This window comes from Carettochelys insculpta, chromosome 1, assembly GCF_033958435.1.
Source record: "Carettochelys insculpta isolate YL-2023 chromosome 1, ASM3395843v1, whole genome shotgun sequence".
Taxonomy (NCBI): Eukaryota; Metazoa; Chordata; order Testudines; family Carettochelyidae; genus Carettochelys; species Carettochelys insculpta.
The window spans coordinates 11282437-11307697 of NC_134137.1; the positions used below are offsets into that span (position 1 = coordinate 11282437).

Below are 25261 nucleotides of genomic sequence, written 5' to 3' on the forward strand. Positions count from 1 at the left end.
ACCCATTTTGACAATTCAGGAGGACTTGGTGACCCAGGGCAATTCCAAAACAGGGGGGAAGCAGGGGAAAGCAGAGCCATAACTAGCTAATTTTGAGCCTGAGGCAAGAATATAAAATTGTGCCCCTCATGTTTATATATTCATAATAGTTATTTCATACAAAAGCAGAAATGTATTCATGAAATAATAACACTACATTTACTACAGTTAGTCAGAGCCGTGGTGGTGGAAAGACCCTCATCCCCAAACTGCTCTCCCTGGCTTACACCCCAAAAATCAGGGGCTAGTGGAGTCACACTCAGGGGCTAGGAAGCACTCACAGGCTGGGGGGAGCTGGGGAGGCACAGGGACCCTCATGGCTGGAAGTCGGCTGGGGCATGGAGCTCCAGCTGGCAGTGTCAGCCGCCTGGGTGAGGGGGAATCCCAACCCCCCTGGCTGGAAGCCGGCTGGGGTCCAGAGCCCTGGTCAGTATGGGGGGAACCCCCATCCCTGTAGCTGGTAGCTGGTAGCTGGCTGGGGCCGGGGGGCATGCCCAACCCCCATGGCAGGAAGCCAGCTGGGGCAGAGCCCTGGCTGGCTGCACCAGCTGTGGGAACCCTGGCTGGGGTCTGGGGTGACCCTATCTCCTGCAGCGGCTGGAAGCCAGGGAGCTGATCAGCTCTGTCCTCCCTCCCAGCTTCAGCCTCAGGCCTCCACCTTACCTGAGCTGGGTGCTGCTCCTCAGGTATGCACTTCTCTGCCCTGCAGCTGAAATGGTTCTCAGTGTAACTGGCTGACTTGAGAACCACTTCAGGGGTGTGAATGGCTTCTTAATGGCCACCTGTGGAGCCGCCCAGCCCTGCCAGCCGGCCATCCTTTTGAAATGTAATCCTGACCCACGTTTGGGTCCCTACCCATAGTTTGGGAAAACCTGCTCTAAACTGAGTGCTTGGGGGGCTGCACAGGAGAGATTCAAATGCTGCCCAGCTGATTAGCAAAGTGCCCACAGCTGGCAGCCTGTCTTTAATGGTGGCGCACACAAGCAGATGCCTCGGTGCACATTACAAAACTGATTCCACTCATGAATGGGAAAAATAGAGGAAACACTGGAAGAGACTTCGACAGTTCATCAAGTTGGCAGCCCCAGCCACCATCTAGATCACCCCCATCAGATAGTTATGTCACCTCCTGCCTAAAAATCTCCAATGGTGGAGATTCCACAACCTCCCTAGGCAAATTATTCTAGTGCTTAACCACCATCATTTAGAAAGTTTTTCCAAATGTCCAGCCTACACCTCCCTTGCTGCAATTTAAACCCATTGCTTTTGGTCCTGCCCTCAGAGGTTAAGGAGGATAATTTTTCTCCCTCCTCCTTGTAACCTTCTTTGAGGTACTTGAAAACCACTATCATGTTCCCTGTCTTCTCTGTTTCAAACCACACAAAGCCAGCTCTTTCAATCATCCCTCACAGCTCACGTTTGCTAGACTTTTAATCTTTCTTGCTGCTCTTCTCTGAACCTTCTCCGCTTTCTCCACATCTTTCTTGAAATGTGGTGCCCAGAACTGGACACGAAATTACAACTGAGGCCTAATCAGGGCTGAGTAAAGCGGAACAACGACTTCTCGTCTCTTGCTCATGACACTTAATGCATCTCAGAATCACATTTGCTTTTTTGGAAACAGTGTCACATTGTGGACTCATATTTAGCTTGTGGTCCACTATGACCCCTAAATCTCTTTCGGTCGTACTCCTGTCACTTCTCATTCCATGTGTGTGAAACTGATTGTTCCTTCCTAAATGGAGTACTTTGCACCTGTCCTTTGGCCATGTTTTGACCCTACCGTGAGGCTCAATTAGTTAATGCTTGTGACGTACAAGTCTCAGGGACTTTTCTTACTACCGGGACCTCTGATTTTAAAGGAATATGTGCATTTTTACTGATTCACTCCTGAATTCGCAACCCCAAAAATAAGCACTTAAAGATGGGATCCATGACTGTGCCTAACCCCCACCGTTACTTGCAAGGGCATCTGCACAGCACACAGTAGAAACCTACCATAGTTTTCCAAGGAGGACACATATGTGAGCAAAAGGAGAGCGACGTTTTCAAGAAGGTTGAGGGTGAAGTTGATGTGGCACAGCCGTGGGTAGCGAGGGTGCGTGCAGTGACAGCTGTGGTAGTGGTTCCAGTACACTATGGCCACGAGGAAGCGGGGCGCCGAGTGAAGGCCGATGCAGAAACGCCACACGTAGCGCTGAGGGGTCTCACCACCGATCGCAGCACTGATGGAGGGGAGGTAATTGGGGACCTAGGAGGAAAATGAGTTTGTGGAAGAGGCATTGGGACTGTGTATTAGAATAGGGCATATTTACAGCTAAGACACTGGTGTGCTTAGCAAGGGCAAGCTCTATCCTGGGTCACAGATCAGGAAACCATGGCCACATGTACACTACAGCAGGGATTGATGCATTGGGATCAACCCACCAGCGGTTGATTTAGCAGGTCTAGTGAAGACCCGACAAATCAACCACAGATCACACTGCAGTTGATCCTTGATAAGAAGGGTAAGGTAAATCAACAAGTTTCTCCTGTTGACCCTCTCCGTGGTGTAGACCCCATGATAACTTGACCTTGATTCCGGCTACACTGTTCACATAGCTGGAGTTGTGTACCTTAGCGCAACTTTCTGCATTAGTGTAGACATAGGCTGAGAAAACGAGGAGAGTAACTTGCTCAAGTTCATATAGCAAGTGAGCAGGGAAGCCTGGAATAAAACACAGGACTTCTGATGCTCAGGTGTCCAACTCTACTAACTAGACAACACTACTGGTCTTTGAGATATCACATCTTTAACAGGGTCAGGGTCTAGAGGGGCCTTTTAAGCTCTCTACCACGCTGCACACACATACTCCACAATGAGTAGCTGTTGTTTCCTGGAAGTGGAACAGCAGAGACCAAATCACGCAGAAAAGGAATCCAAATAGTGGGCAACACACAGTCCCAACAGCCAGGGTGGTAAAGCGGAGCCGGAAGAGGATCCCTTCTCGATCCAGAGGCAATGGCACCTGAAACATGTTGCTGGACCTGAAAGAAAGAAGCAATTATTTGAAGATTGTCCCTCGTCTTACTGCAACATTCATCTCCAAGAGCACTTCAGCAAAGAAAACGCATACAACTACAATGGGGTGTTAGCCAAACATACAGGCTACAGACAGTGACACTGGGGCAGAAATGGTTAAGCTGACAGCAGGCAAAAGTGATCCAGACCAAACTGTAAGGAAATATTAGAGAAGTTATGAAAGAGCAAACAGGGCCATTCCTTGAAGGCAAGAATCAGAGCCAGGCAAGTGGACTAAGTATTTTAAATTGCAAACTTGTACTATGAGATGGTAAGAAGCATATACTAATTGTATTTGTCTGGGTTTACCTCTATCTGTTAGGAGTTTACCAATGTGGTCTAATTAGCACACGGATGCTAAATGTCAGTTCCTGTCTGCAGTATTTCATTATTATATCCCATCAAGCCAGAGCTCAAAAGGCAATATTAGAAAGTAGATGAAGCACGTGATGTATTTCTCTATTGTCTGTATTTCTCTATGAACTTTGCAGTAGACCAGCCATAAGCCTTTGAATGGTCAGTTGCTTTATGTTAATCAATATGTTTTCACAGGAAATAGGAATTGATTTCAAAGCAGCCATATATATTACCTGTTCTTTAGCCAAGGAGGGCCCACTGAATTATCTGTTATTGTGAGGCTATCACAGCCTGCTGGAGATCGATAAAAGAATTCTGTGACCTCGTCCTGTTGTCTTACATCTGCTTAAACTTTGTCAGAAGTTCAAGCTGCAAGACTGAGATAGCCAGGTATCCGGGGACTCTCCTTGCAAATTCTTATGGAAGGATTTGAACAAAGCCAATCCAAGGACTACCACTTGGGCCATAATCTATGGAACTGTATCACAGGGGTAGCTGGGTTAGTCTGTATCTGCAGAAACACTGAGGAGTCTGTGGCAAATTAACAGATTTATTTGGGCATAACCTTTCGTGGGCAAAGACCCACTTTGTCAGATGCATGTAATCTATGGAATTGATTCTGGAAGAACTTTCGTCAGATTAGCAGCATACTATCTCCACTATAAAACCAACCCAGGAATGTTACTCAGAACTGCATGTATGTGATCTTTAACCTCATCTTAATTCAGTTAATAGGAATTCACTATAAGCATGTATGTGGATAACATCTGAAATATTCACAGGCCTGGTGGGTAACATGTCCAATCTCTTGGGACTGGCAGAACTTTACGTATGGGGGAAAAGGTTTTAAGCAATCCTCATCCCATTTGCCTTGGCTAGGAGCCAAAGGCTGAATGGGGAATTGTATTTTGGGTCTTACTGACAGCCAGTGAGGTATTATAGAAGCAGTTTTGTTTCCGGCTGGGTACAGCTAATTACGGGAAGGACCACCAGTGGTGGAGACTGCCTGCCCCATGCTCTGCGGCTTGTCCTGATGAAGCATTCTCAGTGAGGCCCCTCCAGGCATGGCCATTATATGAACCCTCCCATTATTCATAGGCATCATATGCATGGTATTAATCTAGTATGTGTGTGTTGGGTAATCATCCTAAATTGTACCATGCCTCTTCTTGTTTGCTTAGGCTAAAGGAAGAGGGTCTCAAACTCCATTGCACTGAAACCTCCTTCAAGAAAATTTACCACATGACCACAAGGGGTAGGGGCGAAGCACGAGCCCAACCAAGACCCACTGTGCTGGATGGGGGTGGGCCAACACCAAAGGACGTCAGCTTTAGGCGGGGGGCCTGGAATCTAAGCCCCATAATCAAGGGCTGAAGCCGCTGGGCTTTGACCCTGGGCAGTGGAACTCAGGCTTTGGTCTTGGACTCCGGCAACACTAACACCAGCCATGAAGACTCCATCAAAGCGGTGTCGTGACCCACCGATGGGTCCCAACTGAGAGTCTGAGAACGGCTGTGCTAAGGTGTGTATCTCACAGTGCTGCAGGACACACACAGCACAGCACTGGGCTTGGACAAACATAAAACTGCAGGAACTAGGCGCCCAAGTGCTGTCCCCCGCGGGGTCAACGCAGTGCAAGGAAAGTATGTCCGAGGGTGAACGCTTGTAGTAGGGAGCAGGGGTTCCCGTAAGCTGAGCACTTTGGCAGCGGTCCAGGAGATTCACAGGCTGCCCAGCGCCCACAGCTGGCAGCATGAGTTTCTACTGGTGCTGCACATCTGCATGTGCGTCAGTGCACATAACAAAAGGAGCAATGGTCTGTAGGTGGAGAATGAGAGTAGGCTGGATATTAGGAAAATCTACTTCCCCAGGCGGGTGGTGAAGCACTGGAATGTGTTGCCTAGAGAGGTGGTGGATTCTCCATCCCCTGAGGTTTTTAAGTCCCCGCTTGACAAGGTCCTGGCTGGGATGACTTAGTGGGGGTTGATCCTGCTTGAAGCAGGGGCTGGACTAAATGACCTCCTGAGGTCCCTTCCAGCCCTGGGATTCTATGATTCTATTCCAGCCACGCATGGCAAAAGTGAGAGCGAACAGTGGTAGGGAGTATCTTCATTCCCTTTCATGTTAGGAATTTAATTTTCAAAATTAAAGATGGGAAAATAAAGAGAGGCACCAAAGACAAAGCTGCTGAATTTACTTGTGACACAAACAGCGCAGTAACTTGTGAACAGTCTTGCGACCAAAGATGGCTTGTTGAAGGGGATATTTGGGAAACGCACTGACTGTAGCAAGTGAACTGAGTATGCTGAGAGAGTCTGCTTCCTGGGAAAGATTTGTGTGGTATTAATGGTTTCTTTCCTCCACTGCACTTTCGTTTTAGATGATAAATCTGTGTGAAGTTGGTTTGAGTACAGCAGGCCCCTGATTTACATGTAGGTTGCATTCCTGGGCAACTATGCGTAAGTCAAAATTTGCGTAAGTCAGGACTGGGTTGGGGAGAGGCCTTGCAGCCTTCGGGTCCCCAGTCCTGACTGCACCTGGCTCCCTGCTCCTGTGAGTGGCCGGGAGCCAGGAACCAGGCACAGCAGCGCTGGTCACTTTCCAGGCTCCTGCATGTTGAGGGGAGCCAGGAGCTAGGCTGCTGCCAGCTGTCCAGCTCCCCATCACTCGCTGGCGCCAGGGAACTGACCAGCAAAGCAGCGCTGATCACTTTCCCTGTTCTCACAAGTGGAGGGGAGCTGGGAGCCAAGCTGACACTTGGTTCCCAGTTCCCTGCCACTCATGATTTTGACTCACATTATTGCAAGAAACATGTAAGTTGAAATCATGTACGTTGAATGTCTAATGTAATGGCTCCAACTGACTGACTTGGCCAGCCCAAATTGGCAGAGACCAAGCAGATGACTAAGGTTGCACAGAGGTCACCCTTGGAATTCTGCATTCACATCCTGCACAGATCCAGGGCGGGTTCTTACATACAAACTATCAGTAATTGCTTGAGTAACTGCCCACAGGTGCACTCGAACCTGGGACCTCTGGAGCTTAGTGCTAGAGACTCCACAGTCTGAGCTCAAAGCCAGCTGGCTCTCAGCTAACGCTGTACAGGAGACTCATCCTTTCTCTGTGTAAGTGCTCTAGCTGCCACTACCTGGGACAGTGAACCACACCCAGGTGTGTGGGTTACATTTGGAACTCCAAGCTCAGCTGTTCATAGTTTAAAGCTCCCCTATGGTAGGTGAAGTGAGAAAGCTGCACCAAACTCCCCACTCTAGGGCCAGGAACAAATTGCAAAGGGCTCATGCAAGCCTATCGCCTAACCCCAAGAACAGTGCCCCTGTCATACCACTGACAAGAGCAAGTTACAAGTGCTCAGCTACTCCCTGGATCAGGTCCTGTGATCGCAGAATAGGAGCCCTGAAGATGGTAAGAATGTCCCTGCCTCACATCTTATATGACTGGGACAAACCTGTAATGAAGCCAATTACCACACACCGTGCAAGCAGGCAGGATTTCGAAGCTCGCATCCGAACTGTGCTCCCCTCTGCTAACGTCTGCTTTAGGTCCTAACTGCCTAGGGCCAGGGACTGCATCTCCTTAAGTGTCTGCACCAAGCACATGGCTGCAGCTCTACTAACAAAACACGGTTATTCATTTACGCAAAAATCTTAGGTGAGTCACAGCTGCATTCTAAGAATGGCACTTCTGTGCACAGGAAGGATTGATTTAAATGAAGGTGATTTAAATCACTAAAAGAAAGCAAGCCGGTCTGTAGCACCTTAACGACTAACAATTCTATTTATTAGGTATGAGCAGAATACCTGGAGCAGAATCTGAGGAAGTGGGTCTTTCCCATGAAAGCTCATACCGGATAAATAAAATTGCTAGCCTTGAAAGTGCTACAGAACTGCTTGCTCTGTATGGCGAAGACACAGACTATCACAGCTAAGCCTCTGAGACTAGAAGAAATCAAGGATTTAAATCAAGCTACCAAGAAAGCGAAGACTGAGTGAGCTTAGGGTGCACAAATGCTCATGACCGAATACATTTGTTAGTCTCTAAGGTGCCACGAGATGGCGTGCTGTACTTAATTTTGGAGTAAGCCACATTGAACTCTACAGGCACGTCTGTTTTTTGAGAAAACAAGACTAGAATGGGGCTCCTTTGGAAAAGCTGAGTGATGCTGAAGTGAAACAGGGAACACGCTTACGGCATCACCATGGTGTTCAAAGATAAGGGGCATGTATTACGTAATATAAGAAAGTGGCACTCAGGGCGACTGGCAACTTTAGATTTTACTGCAGCTTTCTGTACTGTATACCTGAGTGATTAGAATTCTAAAATAGTTAACTAATTAAACAAACCATAAGGATTAGCTGAGCTAAACCTTTTTTTTTCTAGGCACATTCAACGCAGCAAACGGCTTCGGAATTTCAAGTCAGACCACACTTATACTAATATACAAAAAGAGCGACTGGATAAATGATGCATTGCAAAGTGAATTATTTAAGTTGCTAATCACTCAGTCACATTCACATCATTTTCTCCTAACAAGCAGTTTTCCTATTGATGCTTCATCCTTGCACCTTGCACTGCTTAGACTGACATTTTCCTTTTTTACCCAGGGAAAATATTTCTTCAAAATATCCCCAGTTAGGGTCTCTCTTATGTGCAGAAGCCTTGACAGTTTTCCTGTGGCAGACATGAAGGAGAATACAGGAAGCTGTGTTAGTGCCTTCCCTTTTTCTTTCCAGTCCACCCCCACTGTTCCTTTCCGTGCTGCCTTTGTCCTTTCCTACACAGTAAAGCCTCGAGGTACGGGCAACCAAGTTGTGCATGTCTCAGGTTAATACGTGACTGTCACCCCTCACAGAAGCGGGGAAACTGCTCCTCTCAGGGGCAACAGCCTGAATCTTGGCTGCGCCCTGACAGGAGCGATTTCCCAGTCCCTGGAGTGGCTGGGAGATGGGAACCAGGTGGCAGCCTAGCTCCAGGCTCCCCGTCGCTTGCAGAGTTGGAAGACTGACCAGGGCAGCAGCACATGGCTGGTCAGCTTCCCGGGTCCTGCAAGCAGCAGGGAGACTGGAACCAGGCTGCCCACTGGTTCCCCACTCCCCACTCTTGGAGCCAGGAAACTGACCACCCCTAGTGGGCTGGTCAGTTTTCTGGCTCCTGCAAACTCAGGGGAGCTGGGAACTGGAGGGGTTACAGTGTATTTTCTCTGTCATTAAGACAATGTCTTAACTAACTCCTCTGCTGTGCTTGGCCAAGATCCATCACCACGTAAGCACAGAACTAATGCAATCCTATCCAGCTGTGTCTGTCATTGCAGTTTACTGTTTAGTCTGCTGAGAAACAGAAACTGAAAGCCCAGAACTTCCAAGAAGAAAGAGCTGGTAGCTAGGCTGGACAGACTAGAACCAGGGCTTGCAATTTACGGCTCCTGATAAGTACTTCTTCGTGGGTTCCAATGCTATAATTGTGAATTCTCCTGATTATTTTTGCTAAATGGTGAATGTCTAAAAGACCAAAAATGGACAACTCATATCTAAATAGCAAATGATATGTGATCTTGAAACACTGGATAACCCCCTCTTTAATATGTCCAGTGCATTGTGGGATATGATACTGTATCTGTGTTTTGAACGTGTTGCTAATAAAGTCTTGATTATGAAAAGGAAAAGGAAGCTTGTGGCATTCCTGCTGTGAAGGTCAACATGCACTTTAAGAAAGAAAAGTGAAACTAAATGTGAGGTAAAACTGACATAATAAAAGTGGCGTTGGAATGGCTTAAAAAAAGAGGAAAATTGAAGACGAAAATAGAGAATTTCAAACTAATTGGACCCAATCCTTCACATTTATATTGGATTTGGCTGGGCTCCCTTTATGCCTCACTTGCAATGAGAAACATGCCAACGACAAAATTTCAAGAGACATTTTCTCAAAAAACACATTACTTTTACCAAACAGCATCCATCTGGAGATGCCAAAAAAAAAGTCATGGAGGAGCAGCTGTGCAAAGCAGAGCTAAGTAAGAACATGTTTTCTACATGAGAGAAACCACCAAGTTACATAACTGTGGCTAGTTTCTTGGCAACTCAAGAGATCGTGAAATAAGGGAAGCCACTCATGGATGGCTTTATTAAAATATCAGAGCAGCCATACAGTGATTTCAAAATCAAAAAAGAGATTGTTCAGAATTAAGCATCCTTCAGAGAGAAGGTTTGCGAGTGAAATGTAATGTGTGAGGAAACAGTATACGTAAAAACTTTGTGAATGTCCGACAGTAAATGTACATCACACTACAAATCATTATGTGTGAGGTGTTCTTAAAATAGGGGTTACAAAAAGTACGGTTTGATGTTACTTATTAAGGACTGTCTCATATTCACATGCATTGCAGCTCTTGAACTATTGATTTTTTTTACCAAATTTGAAATAAAAAGGGCTTGTCTTGCTATTTTGGTTACTGACCCCTGAACTAGAGCCATTAATTAATTTTTATGAGACTGTAGGAGCATGTCTACACTAGTAACTAACTTGGAAGTTAGGCACTACATTGAAATAGCCCACAGAAAGTCTATACAAATTTTCCCTTAGGCTGTTTCTACACAGGCCACTTTCTCCGCAAGTGACATGGTAATACACGACCCGAAATACGCTAATAAGGCACGGATACAAATTCCCCGCGCCTCATTAGCATACAGTCACACAATTTGGAGTCCGGAAGACTGTTCTTCTGGACTCCAAGATGCCGTTTAGAAGCACAGCCCCGGGGGAGCTGCCGGAAGGAAGTCCTTCTTCCGGAAGCCCCTTCTTCCTGAAAATTTTTGGGAAGAAGAGGAGTCCGGAAGAAGGACTTCCTTCCGGAAGCTCCCCCGGGGCCGCGCTTCTAAACGGCGTTTTGGAGTCTGGATGAACAGTCTTCCGGACTCCAGATCTCATGACCGTATGCTAATGAGGCATGGGGAATTTGCATCCGTGCCTTATTAGCATATTTCAGGCTGTGTATTACCATGCCACTTTTGGAGAAAGTGGCCTGTGTAGAAACGGCTTTACTTCGAAGTTAACTTTGGAACCCACCTTCAAAGTCCTGACTCCAATCCTGGGAATGGACTAATGTCCTACTTTGAAGTTTAACTCTGAAGTAGGGTGTGTGTAGACACTCAACTTCGAAGTTGTTACTTTTAGATGAGAAACTTAGTATTTTATTGATTTTTTAAAAATCTGATTTAAATAAAAATTCTACTTTTTTAATCACCAATTATTATTCACCCTGTCCATAGATTGATAGGATACAGGCAGCTGCATTCCCCAGTGAAAGACAGGCTGTGTCCACACTGCAGCAAAAACAAGGAGTCCTGCGGCACCTCAAACGCTAACAGATGTATTTGGGCACAAGTTTTCGTGGGCAAAACCCCACTTTGTCAAATGTGCACTCAGCAGTTGTGGGGAGGAGGACAGCAGAGGTACAACACTGCTAAAACCATCAGTACAGCCATGGGCGATACTTCTATCCGTTCTAGTCTCCCCAGTGAATGCATGATTGTTCTCCCTGGTCTATTCTATCCATGGCTTTGTCCAGTCTGGAAATATCCACACTGACCAAAGCTACTAAACATGCAGGTGAGGGAAAGGACAGAGCAGCTCTTTCCTACTCAGGCAGGGAGGCCGAGCCCTCCTGGCTTGGAACCAGAGACAGTCTCTGTGCTCGCTGACCTAGCTGATTAGGCTGGTGGCCTCCACCATCAGCAGCTGCATGTGAAAGGCCAGGGTAGCTTGGGGTCTGCATTTCAAACAAGCATCCCCAGTGACTGGAGGAAGGGTACACGTGTACATCGCTCCACAAAGAGCCTTCCTCTACACTCTGGGGGTGAGACTGGCAGGTAGATCTGGCAGAGTCACAGCCTTTGCCTGGGCCTTGGGAAAATACTCCCTCGGTTTCCAGGTGCTGCTGGGAGCCCCCACCCCCAAACACACAAGGTGTGCAAGGAGCCGGCCTCCCCCATCTAAGATACAGGCTCCTCCCTCCAACCCAGCTCCCGCCCCCAACACCCGCCCTTCAACACATCCCCAATTCATGTCCCCAACCCCTCCCCCGCCAGCCCGAGCTCCTCATCCCAACCCCTCCCCTCCGCCGCCTCCCTCAGCTTCTACCCCCAACCTCTCCCCTCCCCCACCTGCCTCAGCTCCTGCCCCCAACCTCTCCCCTCCCTGCTTCAGCTCCTACTTTCAACCTCCCCTCCCCCATCTGCTCCAGCTCCTGCCCCCAACCCCCCCTCCCCCACCTGCCTCAGCTCCTTCCCCCAACCCCCCCTCCCCCATCTGCTCCAGCTCCTGCCCCCAACCCCCCCTCCCCCACCTGCCTCAGCTCCTGCCCCCAACCCCCCCTCCCCCACCTGCCTCAGCTCCTGCCCCCAACCTCTCCCCTCCCTGCTTCAGCTCCTACTTTCAACCTCCCCTCCCCCATCTGCTCCAGTTCCTGTCCCCAACCCCCCCTCCCCCGCCTCCCTCAGCTCCTACCCCCAACCCCCCCTCCCCCACCTGCCTCAGCTCCTGCCCCCAACCCCTCCCCCACCTGCCTCAGCTCCTGCCCCCAACCTCTCCCCTCCCCCTCGCCTGCTTCAGCTCCTACTCCCAACCTCCCCTCCCCCGCCTGCTTCAGCTCCTACCCCCAACCCCCCCTCCCCCGCCTGAGTCCCGGCCCTGCCGGCTCCGTTCAGCGCCTCCCCCGCCCCCCATCCGGCTCCCGGCGCCCCCATCCCCCGGCCGCACTCACCGGCCGCAGCTTCCCCTTCCGGCCTGCCCCGGCCCCGGCCCCGGCTCCGCCTCCCGGCCGCGCTCCTGCTCCGCCTCCCGGCCGCCTGCCCCAGCCCACGCTCGCCCCATACCGCCCCCGCTTCTGCCGCGGGCCGGCCCCGCGGGTGGCCTGGCAGCAGTGGGGCCGGGTAGCCGGGAGCCCTCCTGGGCACGGTTCGGTGTAGGGCCTGGTCCCACACTGTCGGGGGGCGGGGGTGGATCCAGCTTTCGTGGGGTCCTGGGCCAGAGCAAGGGGCACCCTGCAGGCCTTTGCTGTTGGCAATCTCCCAGCCCCCCGCCTGCTGGGAAAGGGGCTGGGGCCTGAGGGTGGGTAGGGTGTCGACAGCCCTCAAACCAGTTCACCCATTAAACGATTCCACTGGGATTGTTTAATGAGTTTACTGTTGGTGGGCGGGTGCAGGGCAGCCGGCTCTGCCCTACCACTGGGTCTGGGGCTGGCCGGGAGAGGGCTGCTCCAGGGGAGCACGCCCGCCGTGGAGGGGGCTGGGGCTGCTCTGGCTTGGCATAGCTGGGTTTGGGAGAGGTCCAATTAAGCAGTTACCCAGTAAGCGCTTCTGTATGTGTAATATCAGAGAGGTAGCCGGGTTAGTCTGTATCTTCAAAAACAAGAAGTCCTGTGGCATCTTATAGCAGTCTTTGCCCACAAAAGCTTATGCTCCAAAAATATCTGTTAGTCTATAAGGTGCCACAGGACTTGTTGTTGTTTTTGTATGTCTGATGCTTACTGGGTAACTGGTTAACCTGTTACATCTCTCCACAGGGGCTTTCCTTGCTCCCTAGCAGGAGTGCTGAGTGGATAGAGAGAAGCAAGCCTCAGTGCCGTGGGTCTGCTTTCGGGCAGGAGAGCTGGGCAAGTGGAGGAGATTATTCCAGGGACCCCACTCAACTTGGGTCTCTCGGCACAGGGGTAATTGTCCCAGAGTCTAACCCACCACTGCTTATGTTGCAGTTATGCTGCTATGAAATTGTGTTATGCGAATATAGTTTATTCCCAGAAAGAAATACACGAACAGATCTGTTGTTTATTATGTATATAATGCTCATAATCCTTCAGAGTAAATTGGACATAAGGCACAGCGTGACCCCTCCCATCCTGTCAGCCATCACATAATATCTAGCCCTTACACGGGGTGTCTCATCCAAAGGAGAAGAAGGGTAGTTGTGTTAGTCTGTACTCTAACAAAACAAACCAGCAGTAATGTAGGACTTTAAAGACCAACAAAAGAATTTATTAGGTGATGAGCTTCTGTGGGGCAGACCCACTTCTTCAAATCTGAGGAAGCGGGTGTGCCCCATGAAAGCTCATCACCTAATAAATTATTTTGTTAGTCTCTAAAGTGCTATAAGACTGCTGGATTGTTTCATCCAAAAGAAGTGAACACCATTCTCTTATGTTTACAGGTGGGAAAACTCAGGCAGAGAGTTACCCAGCAGGCCAGCTGAAGAGCCAGGAATTGAATCGAGGCCTCCTGAGTCCTGTGCTGTATCCATTAGGCATCACTGCGTTGTGGAGATCTCCTGTAAATAGGTATCCAGCGAGTTGTTAGTAAAAAGCCTGATGAAGAATGAAAACCATTCGTTTTTATGTTCTTAAAAATATTGTCCAAAAGGATATAAAATATGTGCCTTATTGCTGACGTGTGAATATAACACAGAAGGGACTGTCAGTTAGTGACTTCCTTTGTGTACTCAGTGCTGGGTAATGACATGTAATGAGTTCATATTTCAAAAACTAAGACTGGTTCTTAACAACAGAACTGCTTATGGAGGCTCCAACTAGCTAAATTTCCAGCCATGTACACTGACTGAATCAGGTCCCAAGCATAATTTTTTCAGGTCTAGTACAAACTTGTAACACAGGCCTCCACCACTGTTCCCGCTTAACTTTTTCCATGCATGTGAGGAATAAATGTTATGTGCACCACCAAGAGAAACACATACTGCCTGCTGTGGGTGGCTGTGGGCACTCTGTTAATCAGCCTGAATCTCGTCTGGGCTGTCTGTGGGGCTGGGGCAGCAGGGAGGCAGTGCAGGCCAGTGCCTAGGGCAGCAGGGTTGAGGCTATGGGGTTGCAGCAAGGCTGGGACAGTAGAGAGGTGGGGAAGGCCAGTGGCTAGGGCAGCAGGCTGAGGCAGTGGGAATGCAGCATAGGCCAATGATTAGGGTGGTGGGGCTGCGGCTGTGGGGAGGCAATGCAGGCCAGTGGCTGGGGCAGCTGGGGCAGCTGGCCCTGGTTCACTCTGGGGCACCCTAAGGAACCTGCTGATTACTTTGGGGAGCAGCCGCAGCACGTGTCCCACAACCCCTCCCTGCTGAAAACGTAGCCACGGCCCTGGTTGCTCTGGGAACGCGGTGCCACCTTCTGATTGGTGGCAGCCGGGGTTAAACTCCACCCCTTCTCCCGCCCTTTTGAGAGGTGACTAAATGACCCGGATGTGGGAAAGGCCCAGTAGCCGCCGCTGGAAACCGACGGATTCTGGTCCTTTACCCAACAGCAACTGCTCTTGTGTTGACCAATGAGAATTCGGTCGCTCGTGTCGTGTGAAACACCTCTCTCTCCAATCAGCAGGAGGAGCCTGGCGGGGCCGGGACCTGCCTCGGTTTCAAACGGCGGCAGCCAATAAGCTGACGAATCGGCGGGCACGGCGGGCCAATGGGGCACGCGGGGAGGCGGGGCGTGGCGGGAGGTGGCAGCGCGAGCTCAGTGTGACGCAGTTTCCCCTCCTGTGAGGCGACGGCGGGCGTCGTGGCGGCGCCGCTCGGTCTCGGCGCGGTCGACTCCCTCCCTCAGCGGGACCCGGGTGCTCGGTAAGGAGAGGGCGGGGCCGCGGAGCGTCTCGGGCCGAGCCCGGCGTTTTTCTCCCGGCTGCGGCTCGAACCAGGCGGCCGCGGCCCGGACTCGCTTCCCCCTGCCCGCCGCTGGTCTCCATGGGGCTCGAAGGCCTCCCCGGGCGCGCGGGGCCGCTGTTGCGTAGTCGTGCTGCGCCCCGAGGGCGCGCGCGCTGCCGAGCCTGGAGGGTGGGGTGAGGGAGGCGGGGGAGGGATGAGGGCACCGTTGTGTCGCCTTCGGTGTGGTATATATTTGGGGGTGTCCCGTGAGGGAGGTGGTTTTCCTCAAGGGGGGGGATGGGGGTGCTGGTTGAGTTGGGGGCGGGGGCAAGCAGCTCCCTGGAGTGTTAGGCTGTGGTTTACTGATCGTCTTGTGGTAGGCAGCCTGGTCCGGGGACAGCAGCTTGAGTTCCCCCTTTGGCTGGAAAGGTACCTCTAGGGTGCGTCTCTGAAATTATCAGAGCAGCAGCTGCGTTAGTCTATCCCCAAAAAGAACGAGAAATCCCGTGGCTCCTTCTAAGCTAACTAAAATTTTGGACCATAAGCTTTTGGGGGCAAAGCTGCTGGATAAAGCAGGTCTTTGCCTCTGAAATTTTATGCTCTAAAATATGTTAGTCTCTGAAGTTACTGTGTTATTCAAATGGGTAAGGATGGTGTGGAGAAAAAAAATAGTAAGATCTATTTGCAGGGAGTGTCTGGCTCTGTGAAATCTGGTCTCGTGTTTCAGGTACTATAGGGATTTTGGTTGTTGTAGAGATGACTCACTTTATTTACATGCAGCAAAAGTAGCATGAGTGAGGGGAGAGATATGAAGCAGGATCCTTGTAATCATTTAAGCCATGGTTTGCTTGGTGGTGTAAAAGATATGAAAAAATTTTAGTAAATAGTACTTTACAGTGTAAAATTATGGATACGATGCAGTGGAAAATGGAGAAAGAATGTAACAGCTTTGCAGCTGATCATTAATTATGATTGGTACCAGTTTTTAAATGAGAAAAAAGGATTATCTGGATGGGGTTTTTCAGTGTTGTGTCTATAAGAAAAGGCTCAGTTAAGTTCAGGTACTTGAATACTTTTAGGAGTATGGGAAAGTGTTGTATCCAATTGAACTAGAAGGCAGCCTGGTTTAAAAATGAAATTTGAGGTTAATTGTATGTCATATCGGTTGTAGCAGAAGGAAAACAAAACCTAGCAGGAGCTGAGAAGCTCTTAGGTTAGATAAGCTCCAGAGATCTTCATAGTAGAGGAGGTTGCTGTAACTGCATATGCATTCACCGCAAGGGAGAATTGGAAAGACGAGTGTCAAGGGATCTCCAATGTGGATAGTTTACTGTACCATTTACCTGTAAACTATACAGGAAAGAGAAGTGAGGCTATAGATGTGGATGCAGTGCCGCTGATTATGTCACTATATAGTTGTCGGGAACTATGGTAAAATTAAATATCAGGTCAATAGAATGTAAACCTGTTTTTATTACTGTACGTAGAAAATAAAGCAGTGTTGGTGTACTACTGTAATTTGGACTCTAGCCTCTGATGGATAAGTTGAAACGGACAGAAATTTAACAGTAATGGCCTTCAACTAAGTTCAGAGGAATTGGTTGACTCGCGTAGGAACATGGTTGAAAGCTGCAAAGTTTTCTTGTTTTGTTTTTGAAGCTATAAAAGATACTGGGCACACGTTGTTCTGGAGTAAAGGAATGTCTGTTTCTAAGGTTATGTCTGTACTGCGGGTTTGATGTGCTGTGATCAATCTGCCAGAGTTCAGTTTTGCTGTGTCAGGGAAGATGCAGCAAAATCCATTTGTCTGGGCTTGGCCATCAACCCTGTTACTCCACACTGCTGAGTGGAGGATGAGAGCTTGAGCCCAAAAGCCCTGATCTATACCAGTGAACAAAGTTGATTCTGGTGTGTCGATTCTAAGAACATAAGAACAGCCATACTGGGTCAGACCATAGGTCCATCAGCCCAAGTATCCTGTCTTCCAAGAGTGGCCAGTGCCAGGTGCCCCAGAAGGAATGAACAGAATAGCTAATCATCAAGTGATCAATTCCCCATCGCCCATTTCCAGCCTCTTGCAAACAGAGGCTAGGGACATCCTCCATGCCCATCCTGGCTAATAGCCATTGATGGACCTATCACCTATGAATTTATCTAGTTCTTTTTTAAACTCCACTATAGTTTTTGTCTTCACAGCATTCTCTGGCAGGGAGTCCCACAAGTTAACTGCATTGTGTGAAAAAATCATTTCCTATTCTTTGTTTTTAAACCTGTTGCCTCTTCATTTCGTTTGGGCCATGTCTACACTAGCCAAAAACTTTGAAATGGCCATGCAAATGGCCATTTTGAAATTTACTAATGAAGTGCTGAAATACATATTCAGTGCCTCATTTGCATGCGGGTGGCCGCAGCACTTTGAAATTGACGTGGCTCGCTGCTCCGTGGCTCGTCCAGATGGGGCTCCTTTTCAAAAGGACCCTGGTTACTTCGAAGTCCCCTTATTCCCATCTGCTCATAGGAATAAGGGGACTTCGAAGTAGCTGGGGTCCTTTCGAAAAGGAGCCCCGTCTGGACGAGCCGCGTCAATTTCGAAGTGCCGCGGCTGCCCGCATGCGAATGAGGTGCTGAATATGTATTTCAGCGCTTCATTAGTAAACTTCAAAGTGGCCATTTGCATGGCAACTTTGAAGTTTTTGGCTAGTGTAGACGTAGCCTTGGTGTCCCCTAGTTCTTGTGTTGTAAGAAGGAGTAAATAATGGTGCTAATGGCGTGGCTAGGATCACGTATCTGGGTTAAAAGGTATGTCTAAATAAATCTTGGAAATATAGAAAAATCTCCTTTTGGAAGTAAATTAAGATAAACCAGAAAAGGCACTCTTAACTCTGAAACAGAACGTCCATGCATGGAGTTTTCCTCTAATAACTGTTCTGGTTTAAATAAATGTTCTGCTTTATTCTGAATTATTGTAATTTGTAGATGAGTCCTAAGTAGTCAGTAAATATTAGTCTTTCTCCATTTGAGCTTCCTATTGCTTGAGTGGGTGTGATTTGGTTTGATGTGCCAAATACCCTTTGGATTACATACTTGGTTCTGGCAAAGCCTACTAATGATTTACTGTAGTTCCAACTTCCAGCCTGTACCACTTATGGATAACTTTCCCGCTACTGTTCTAGAGCATATAGGCTGAACTTGTCCAGCACCGTTGGGACTTGACTGTTGCCAGAATAGTATTTGCAGGTCAATATTATACATCATATCACTGACTCTTTCACTGTTTACTGGGCTCTAAGAAGATGGTTGGGGTATATTACGGCTAAATAATAGCACGGAACAATAAGAGCCAGGACTGGTGGCTGTAGACAAACTTTATGGGGTGGTGGGAAGTTTGGCCACACCCAAGATAAGTGGTCATCTGGCTAACTAAAATTATGCTTTCAGAAAACAAAAAGCAGTCCTGTGTCACTTTAAAGACTAACAAAATAGTTTATTAGGTGATGAACTTTGGTGCAGCAGACCCACTTCTTCAGATCTGGAAATAGTGCTGAAAATGAACTGCCACGTCAAATATAGAACAGAGAAATAGAAAACAAAAACAAAAAAAAAACCCATCTATCTCACTGTTTATATATTAGTGCTGGCAGCACTGTTTCCAGGATCTGAAAAAGTGGGTCTGCCCCATGAAAGCTCATTACCTAATAAATTATTTTGTTAGTTTTTAAAGTATTACATCACTGCTTTTTTTGTTTTAGCCTGTACCTTGTGCATGTTCGCTTGATTAAAACATCTGTGTATGTCATCCTGACCTTTTCTTTAGAAGGGGACAGTGTATCCCTGCTTCATCTTTGAGGAGTGAGTTTACACCATAACTTTGTATCCGGTGTTCTGAATGTGGTTACGCAACACCAGTATTGTCATTGCTAAGTCCATGTATTGGACAGTAAACTTCCAAGTTGGCATCTGCTTTATAACAGGACAGGGATTAAATTGGACTGGCTCTTGCTCACTCTGCTTTATCTCAGCCTCTTTTTGCAACTGTATGGTAGCTGTCTCAATAGTTCAGTTCTTTAGTGTAGGTATGGCTTTTTACCACAACAGTATAAAGGAAACAAGCAGCGGATAAGGAGACTACAGGGAAGCTAATATTGCTTTGTATGTCTTCATCATGCAGGATAATAAGAGGAATGGGGCAAAGCATGTCATCTGCAAAGAGTAACCAGGGATAGGCGAAGGTGAGACTTTCAGAGCTTATTTAAAATCTTGGAGAACAGCTTGAGAACTTAGCTTTGCTGCGACCGAATGTTCCTGCTGGGAGAACTTTGAAAAAACTAGAAAAGGAAGGGAAAATTGTTGATCTGCTAACAGTTTATCACTAAATTATGCCATATATTTGGCGCTCTGTGTGCTATCTGTGAATTCTTCTTTAAATGACAGCTGAGATGAGACTTATTTGAGGTGTGTCTGCACTAGGAATATAGGTGAGGCAATATCTTCTATTGGATCAACTTTTGCTGGAATGAGAGAGACAAGCTTCTGAGCTTACACTGAACTCTTCATATTAGGTTTTGTGTAACCTCAAAAGCCGGTCTCTCTCTAGCAGAAGTTTTTCTAGTAAAAGATATTATCTTGCCCATCTGTTTTCCCTGATATCCTGGGACCAATATGATTACAATATCGCTGCATATAGATTGGGAAAGATAAGCAGTCTTCTGCATTTAGTTATCAGTGTTGGAAGCAGTAATATAGAGAGGGTACAAGTGTAGGGAACCTTTTGAGGTGGGGGAGTCTCAAGTCTCATAGGCCCAATCCAGGCAAGATGGGGCTACATCTGGGTTGTAGGCTCTGTCTAGCAGGGACAAGGAAGTGGCTTCTATGGGTTTCAGGGATCTGTCCTTCTGCGTCACGCCCATTGGCTGAATTGTGGCCAAGGGGAGTAGCAGGAGCAGTACCTTGTAAGTGCATAGAGCTGCATCTGGAGCCACGTGCACCCCCAAGCTGTGCATTTAGACTCCCCCATATTAGTTGCCCCGTGCCGCCATCTAGACTCTGCACACCCACTCTCCTTCTGTACCCACTCTCTTTCAGAGACCCCCTAAGCCCACTATCACCCTCCTTAACCCCAGCCTGCTCCTGTACCCTTCCTCCCTCCTGCCCAGACCCTGCACCCCCACCCTGCATCTACACTCTACCTCCTTCCTAGACCCCATACCCTCACTCTCAGACCACCCCTGCACCCTGCTTTCTGCCCAGACCCTTATCCTCACTCTCAGCCTGCTCCCTGGCAGCTCCATTCTAAGCGCTGAATCCCTTATTTTTGGCTCTGCCCAAGATCTATGAGTTCCCCTAAAATCTACTAGCTCCAGTCCCTTTAGGCTATGGAATGGAGCTAAAGGGTAGCTGAGGTGAATGTCTTTTCTGCTTCTCAGATGGGGCTCACATTTGTGAAGTTTTTAGGGGTTATTTTCTCAGGGGGGCAGGGGAGGGCAGCTTTATCAGTTTCATTCATTTATTTGCTTGTTTTTTGCTTTTATGTAGCGCTTGATTGACTTGTCTCTGAGTCAGAGACCCCTAACCCAAAACAAGTTCCCCATTCCTTGCAGGCATTTTTGATCATGGTGGTAAAAACATCTGCACCCTTTCTCTGTGACAGCCTCCGGTGGTCATAGTACTGGTGCAGGAAAATTACGTAATCTTATTGTGCACAAGATCTTGGAGCAGGAATAGAGAATGTGTTGGTTCCCTTTGTTGAGCACTTTTTTTACTGATATCTTTTAAGATGGCTGTTTCAGTCAAGTTATGTGTATCACCACAAAGAGAGATGAATGTTGTTAGTTCTGGACTTGGGAAAATGGAGTAATAGGTGATGTTCAGAATGTTAGATGCAGTCCTGGTGGAAATACGATAGAGGCTAGAATGTGGATGAAGCTGTTAGAACAGGTGAAAAATACAGTTCACTTGTTGACTATCACAGTGTACAGAATTTTAAAAAACAAACAAAATCCCAAGAAATTTAGCAGTCCTAAATAAGAACTTTATGAATGGGACCAGGCATCACCATTGAAGTCCAAGAACAGTAGTGACCTGATAAAGTTCTGCCTCCTGTTGTCCTCAGATGGTAGGAAGATGGGGTTGGAGGGATGCTTTTGGACTTTGTCATAGTACATGGAGGACTTTGGTTGCTTTGTATCAGCTTCTAGCTAGTCTGTCTCTTTTGGAGTAGGGGGGCTATTCCTTCTACCTTGTAAGTAACAGCAGTGACTACCTCTGTTATTGCTAGTTTGCTCAAGAAATAGTATGATGATTTTCTAGTTTTACTGCCCCCAGAGTGATGTAAATAGCACAAACAAAACTGACTAGGGTGTCATGAATTCAGTTTTGTTTATCTATGAACAGTCTCTGAGGCCCTAGATATTTTTGTCTTTGGACCAAGGAAGATTTTGCATTGGCTATTTTTGTTTTGTGTGTAGAAGGCTTTTCTAGGGAAATTAAACAGTTAATGAGTAAGCTTACCAGTATGCTTACTGGTTAACCAGCAAATGCTGGTGGTGACCAATGGACCAGACAGCAGGACACTGTGGCCACAGTGGGGCTGGGTGTCAGGAGCTGAGTCAAAATAATTAACTGGTTTTACACGCTTGTGTAAGCACTTAACCTTTTTAACATCTCTAGGCTCTTGGTAACCAAAAAGACTAAGGCTGTTTTAATGAAAGCTCAAGTTCTGCAGAAACTGATATTTTAAATCCCTGGATGAAGCTACTTGGCTCATTGAAGTTTGCATGTATAATGGACAGGAGCATTGTCTATCGACATTATGTAGGACTTAGGTGGATCTGTCCCATGAAAGCTCATCATTGAATAAATCATTTTGTTAGTCTTTAAAGTGCTACATTACCTTTGTTTTGTTAGAATACAGGCTAACACGGCTACCTGTGTGTTACAAGTAGAGCTTTATTATTCAAGAGCAGTGTAATGTGTTGTTTTAACCCAATCTTTACTGACTTTCTGAAGACTAAAATATGCCATGATGCCATATGCTCAGGTTTATCAACTTTCCTTGATTCTCATGTCTTAATTAAATTTCTGATAGTCGTGAGGAATTATTCTTGCATAAGTGTAATGCAGGATTTCATTTTGGATTCATGTATTTTGCCATTTAGCTACTCAAGTGTTCTGAACTTTGCTGCCACCTGAGAAGTTACTTCTCAAAATTGTGTTTAGCTGATTGTTTGGATTATTGGATTTCTTTCCAGGTTTATGAAAACCTGATACATCTTGACAATGTTTAACAAATCTTTTGGAACTCCGTTTGGAGGCAGTGCTGGTGGCTTTGGAACTACTTCAACCTTTGGACAAAGTAAGTAATAGAGCTACCATTATGTTTTTAATGAAGAAAAACTACTTGCAACAACCATTTCCAAAACCAATAATCTACAAATTCGAACTGTAAACAACAGAAAAAGAGAAATGAATCGGGGTGGAATGACAATTTGAACTGGATTCAGAAATTAGTTTCATGCATTGTCTGACAAAGTGGATGATAGTATAGTTCTGTAATTCTCTGTGTAGTCAGCAAAGTGATAATGGGGTAGCTACATTAAGTGTTCAATTAGTGGTGTAAGTCCAGTTGTCAAAGTAATTCCTTCATATTGGGGCTCAGGTACATTAGAAAGACAATGAAGGAGAAGTCTCCCATGGTGAAGAGTCTTTTGGAATCTGAAAACCATGGAAATCTCTGCCTTTTGCTATGCAACAGGAATCTTTGTATCCCAACATAGATGACTGACCCTAAACACTCATAAGTACTTCCTTTTTCCCCCAGAGTGCTGTAACAGTAGTAAATTGCACCATTGGGTGGAAGGTTGAAGCTGTGATTTGTTCATGGTTATGGAGCAAGTAACTAGGGAAAGTTAAGTAGTACAGCCAGATTACATGGTTCTTGTGTGTATGTGCCTATCTCATCCAAGTTCTTCTGTTGGTGTATAGATGCAGGCTTCGGTACCACCAGTGGAGGAGCATTTGGAACATCAGCCTTTGGATCAAACAATAACACAGGAAGCCTCTTTGGTAACACACAGACTAAACCAGGTATAATTGAGTTCTCAGTAACTAGAATTTCATTCTAACCTACGCAGAGTTGTTGAAAATAATTTATTTAGCTTTAATCCTGTTGTGTGTTCTGATTTCAGGAGGATTGTTCGGTTCAAGTACATTTAGCCAACCGGCCACCTCTTCTACAAGCACTGGCTTTGGGTTTGGAACATCAACTGGAACTTCCAACAGCTTGTTTGGGACTGCCAGCACTGGTGGAGGTCTCTTTTCATCTCAGAATAATGCCTTTGCTCAGAATAAACCAGCTGGGTTTGGAAGTGAGTTGAAACTACTGCAGGTTTTCCAGCTCTGGTCACTTTCTTTAAATGTTGGATAGAGGTTAAAGTAGTGTGAAACATATATGGTTAAAGAAATGGTGCAGATCCATTATGACTACTCTGCCTCCACTGCCTTTTCCCTGAAGGTTTGCCTACAGTAGTATCTATTGAGATCCATAATACTTAGAGAACTGGTTTGCTGTTCGTGTAATAAAATCTAGAGCTAGACTTTCGGACATGGATCTCAAATACAGTGGCTCATACTAATGGTTGCAGGACTTGATCTTCCTATTGGATCAGTTTCATTTTAGGTTTTAAATCCTGCATTAGTAGTGTTCTTTCTAGTACAGGAATACAATCACTATTTAGTCCTTTGTTATTAGCATGTTAGAAACTCCTTTTATGAAACATTGCTAAAGGCACCCTCTACAACATAAACAAGGCATTGCAGTTGCTGCCCCAAACTCTTCTCAGTGAAGTAGTTACTTCTGGCTTCTGCTTCCCTCTCCAAAGAGCTAGAGACCAAGCTAATTTTTGAATGGTGTGTGAAGCTCTCCCAGTGCCTCTTGATTTAGTATTCTAGCGCACGATCTCTGCATGTAGCATGTGGCTTCCCTAGCGGCTGTGTGAAGAGCAGAGTGCAACTAGCTTGGATTGCTACTCTTGTGTTTTCTATTGCTCAGTAGGTGGCATGCATTGAGCCCAGGCTTGATCTTCTACTACAGAATATTGCTTCAGGGGTATGTAGATGTAGGGTCTCTACATTGGTATAAATCCCCAGTAGCAATAGGTTTTTTGTTCCACTGATGCTAGTTTGGTGCATTATGAAAAGCTTTCAGAGAATGCCCTTGAAGGTTCTAGTGGATCAGGGTGCTTGTAGGTGATGTTGGGATAATTTTAAATTAGGAATTTGGGGGATCTTCTGAACAGGAGATGATCATCAGAGGAGCAGGGTAATATGGATGCCAGACAAGAAGAAAATTGAGACCTATGTTCTTAATATGCTGTAGGTAGTTCTACATTATCTTGGATTAGTTTGTGACAGGTACTTGATTCCCACTTGTATTAAGTGATTCTGTCTGGCGTTTGTCAGAGAGAGCATTAATTACATGTAAATTAAGGCATCTGTATTAGGAGTTTTTGTGTTCTCCATACATTTTAGGTCTCCCACACAACCTACATCCTCTTTTTAATCTCTTTGTGTTCAGAGCTAAAATAAGATACGGGACAATAATGGTTAGGGAGGGTGTAATCTAAATAGTTAAACAAAATCATGTTGTATATTTAACAACCATTTATATAAATTATTGCCTTATGAAACTTGTCCCAAGTTTATCCTCAACCAGTGACATTGTGATACATTTCAAAGATATTTAAATGGTATATGAAAGGAGGCGCCAGAAGGAAAGTCTTTAATGCATGGTCTAAAACGTAAGACTTTTCCCCAAATCTCAGTACTTGAATGTGACATGAATAAAACTGTGTTGCTGTTCTTAAAAACAACCTCTTCCCCCACCCACACACGTTTAGAAAGTTTCAAATGACCTACTTCAGTATGTTTGTGTGTGTGTTTTTTTTACAGATTTTGGAACAAGTACCAGCAGTGGAGGTCTCTTTGGAACAACTAACACTACCTCCAACCCTTTTGGGGGTACATCTGGATCTCTCTTTGGCCCAGCTAGCTTTACTGCTACTCCAACTGGGACTACCATTAAATTTAATGTGAGGTTCTGTTTATTTGATTATGGTCAAACTTATGTACTGCAGGGAGCACTACATGCTGTTTTTCCCTACT

The 25261-nt window shown here is 46.7% G+C and overlaps 2 protein-coding genes and 1 long non-coding RNA gene across 6 annotated transcripts in view; 2 read left to right on the forward strand and 1 right to left on the reverse strand.

Annotated features, from left to right (window-relative positions):
• Positions 1–12255, reverse strand: part of PGAP2 (post-GPI attachment to proteins 2) — a 35818-nt gene extending 23563 nt beyond the window's left edge. For both annotated transcript variants that reach the window (XM_074980520.1, XM_074980511.1), the window contains exons 1-3: positions 12234–12255; positions 2892–3066; positions 2038–2290 (exon numbers count right to left, since the gene is read on the reverse strand). In XM_074980520.1, the coding sequence (XP_074836621.1) occupies positions 2038–2290; positions 2892–3056 (418 nt within the window). In that variant the 5' untranslated portion in view covers positions 3057–3066; positions 12234–12255. The remainder of the gene's footprint in view (positions 1–2037; positions 2291–2891; positions 3067–12233) is intronic.
• Positions 12256–12350: 95 nt separating this feature from the next.
• LOC142003516 (uncharacterized) lies at positions 12351–14145 on the forward strand. Of its 2 annotated transcripts, none has more exons than XR_012642850.1 (3): positions 12351–12427; positions 13035–13181; positions 13676–14145. It is a non-coding gene; the product is annotated as an uncharacterized LOC142003516 (long non-coding RNA). The 2 variants fall into 2 exon arrangements; XR_012642849.1 differs by having other exon boundaries at positions 12360–12580.
• Positions 14146–14967: 822 nt separating this feature from the next.
• NUP98 (nucleoporin 98 and 96 precursor) overlaps positions 14968–25261 on the forward strand; it is a 59833-nt gene continuing 49539 nt past the window's right edge. For both annotated transcript variants that reach the window (XM_075014316.1, XM_075014412.1), the window contains exons 1-5: positions 14968–15082; positions 22351–22454; positions 23084–23185; positions 23287–23466; positions 25049–25188. In XM_075014316.1, the coding sequence (XP_074870417.1) occupies positions 22379–22454; positions 23084–23185; positions 23287–23466; positions 25049–25188 (498 nt within the window). In that variant the 5' untranslated portion in view covers positions 14968–15082; positions 22351–22378. The remainder of the gene's footprint in view (positions 15083–22350; positions 22455–23083; positions 23186–23286; positions 23467–25048; positions 25189–25261) is intronic.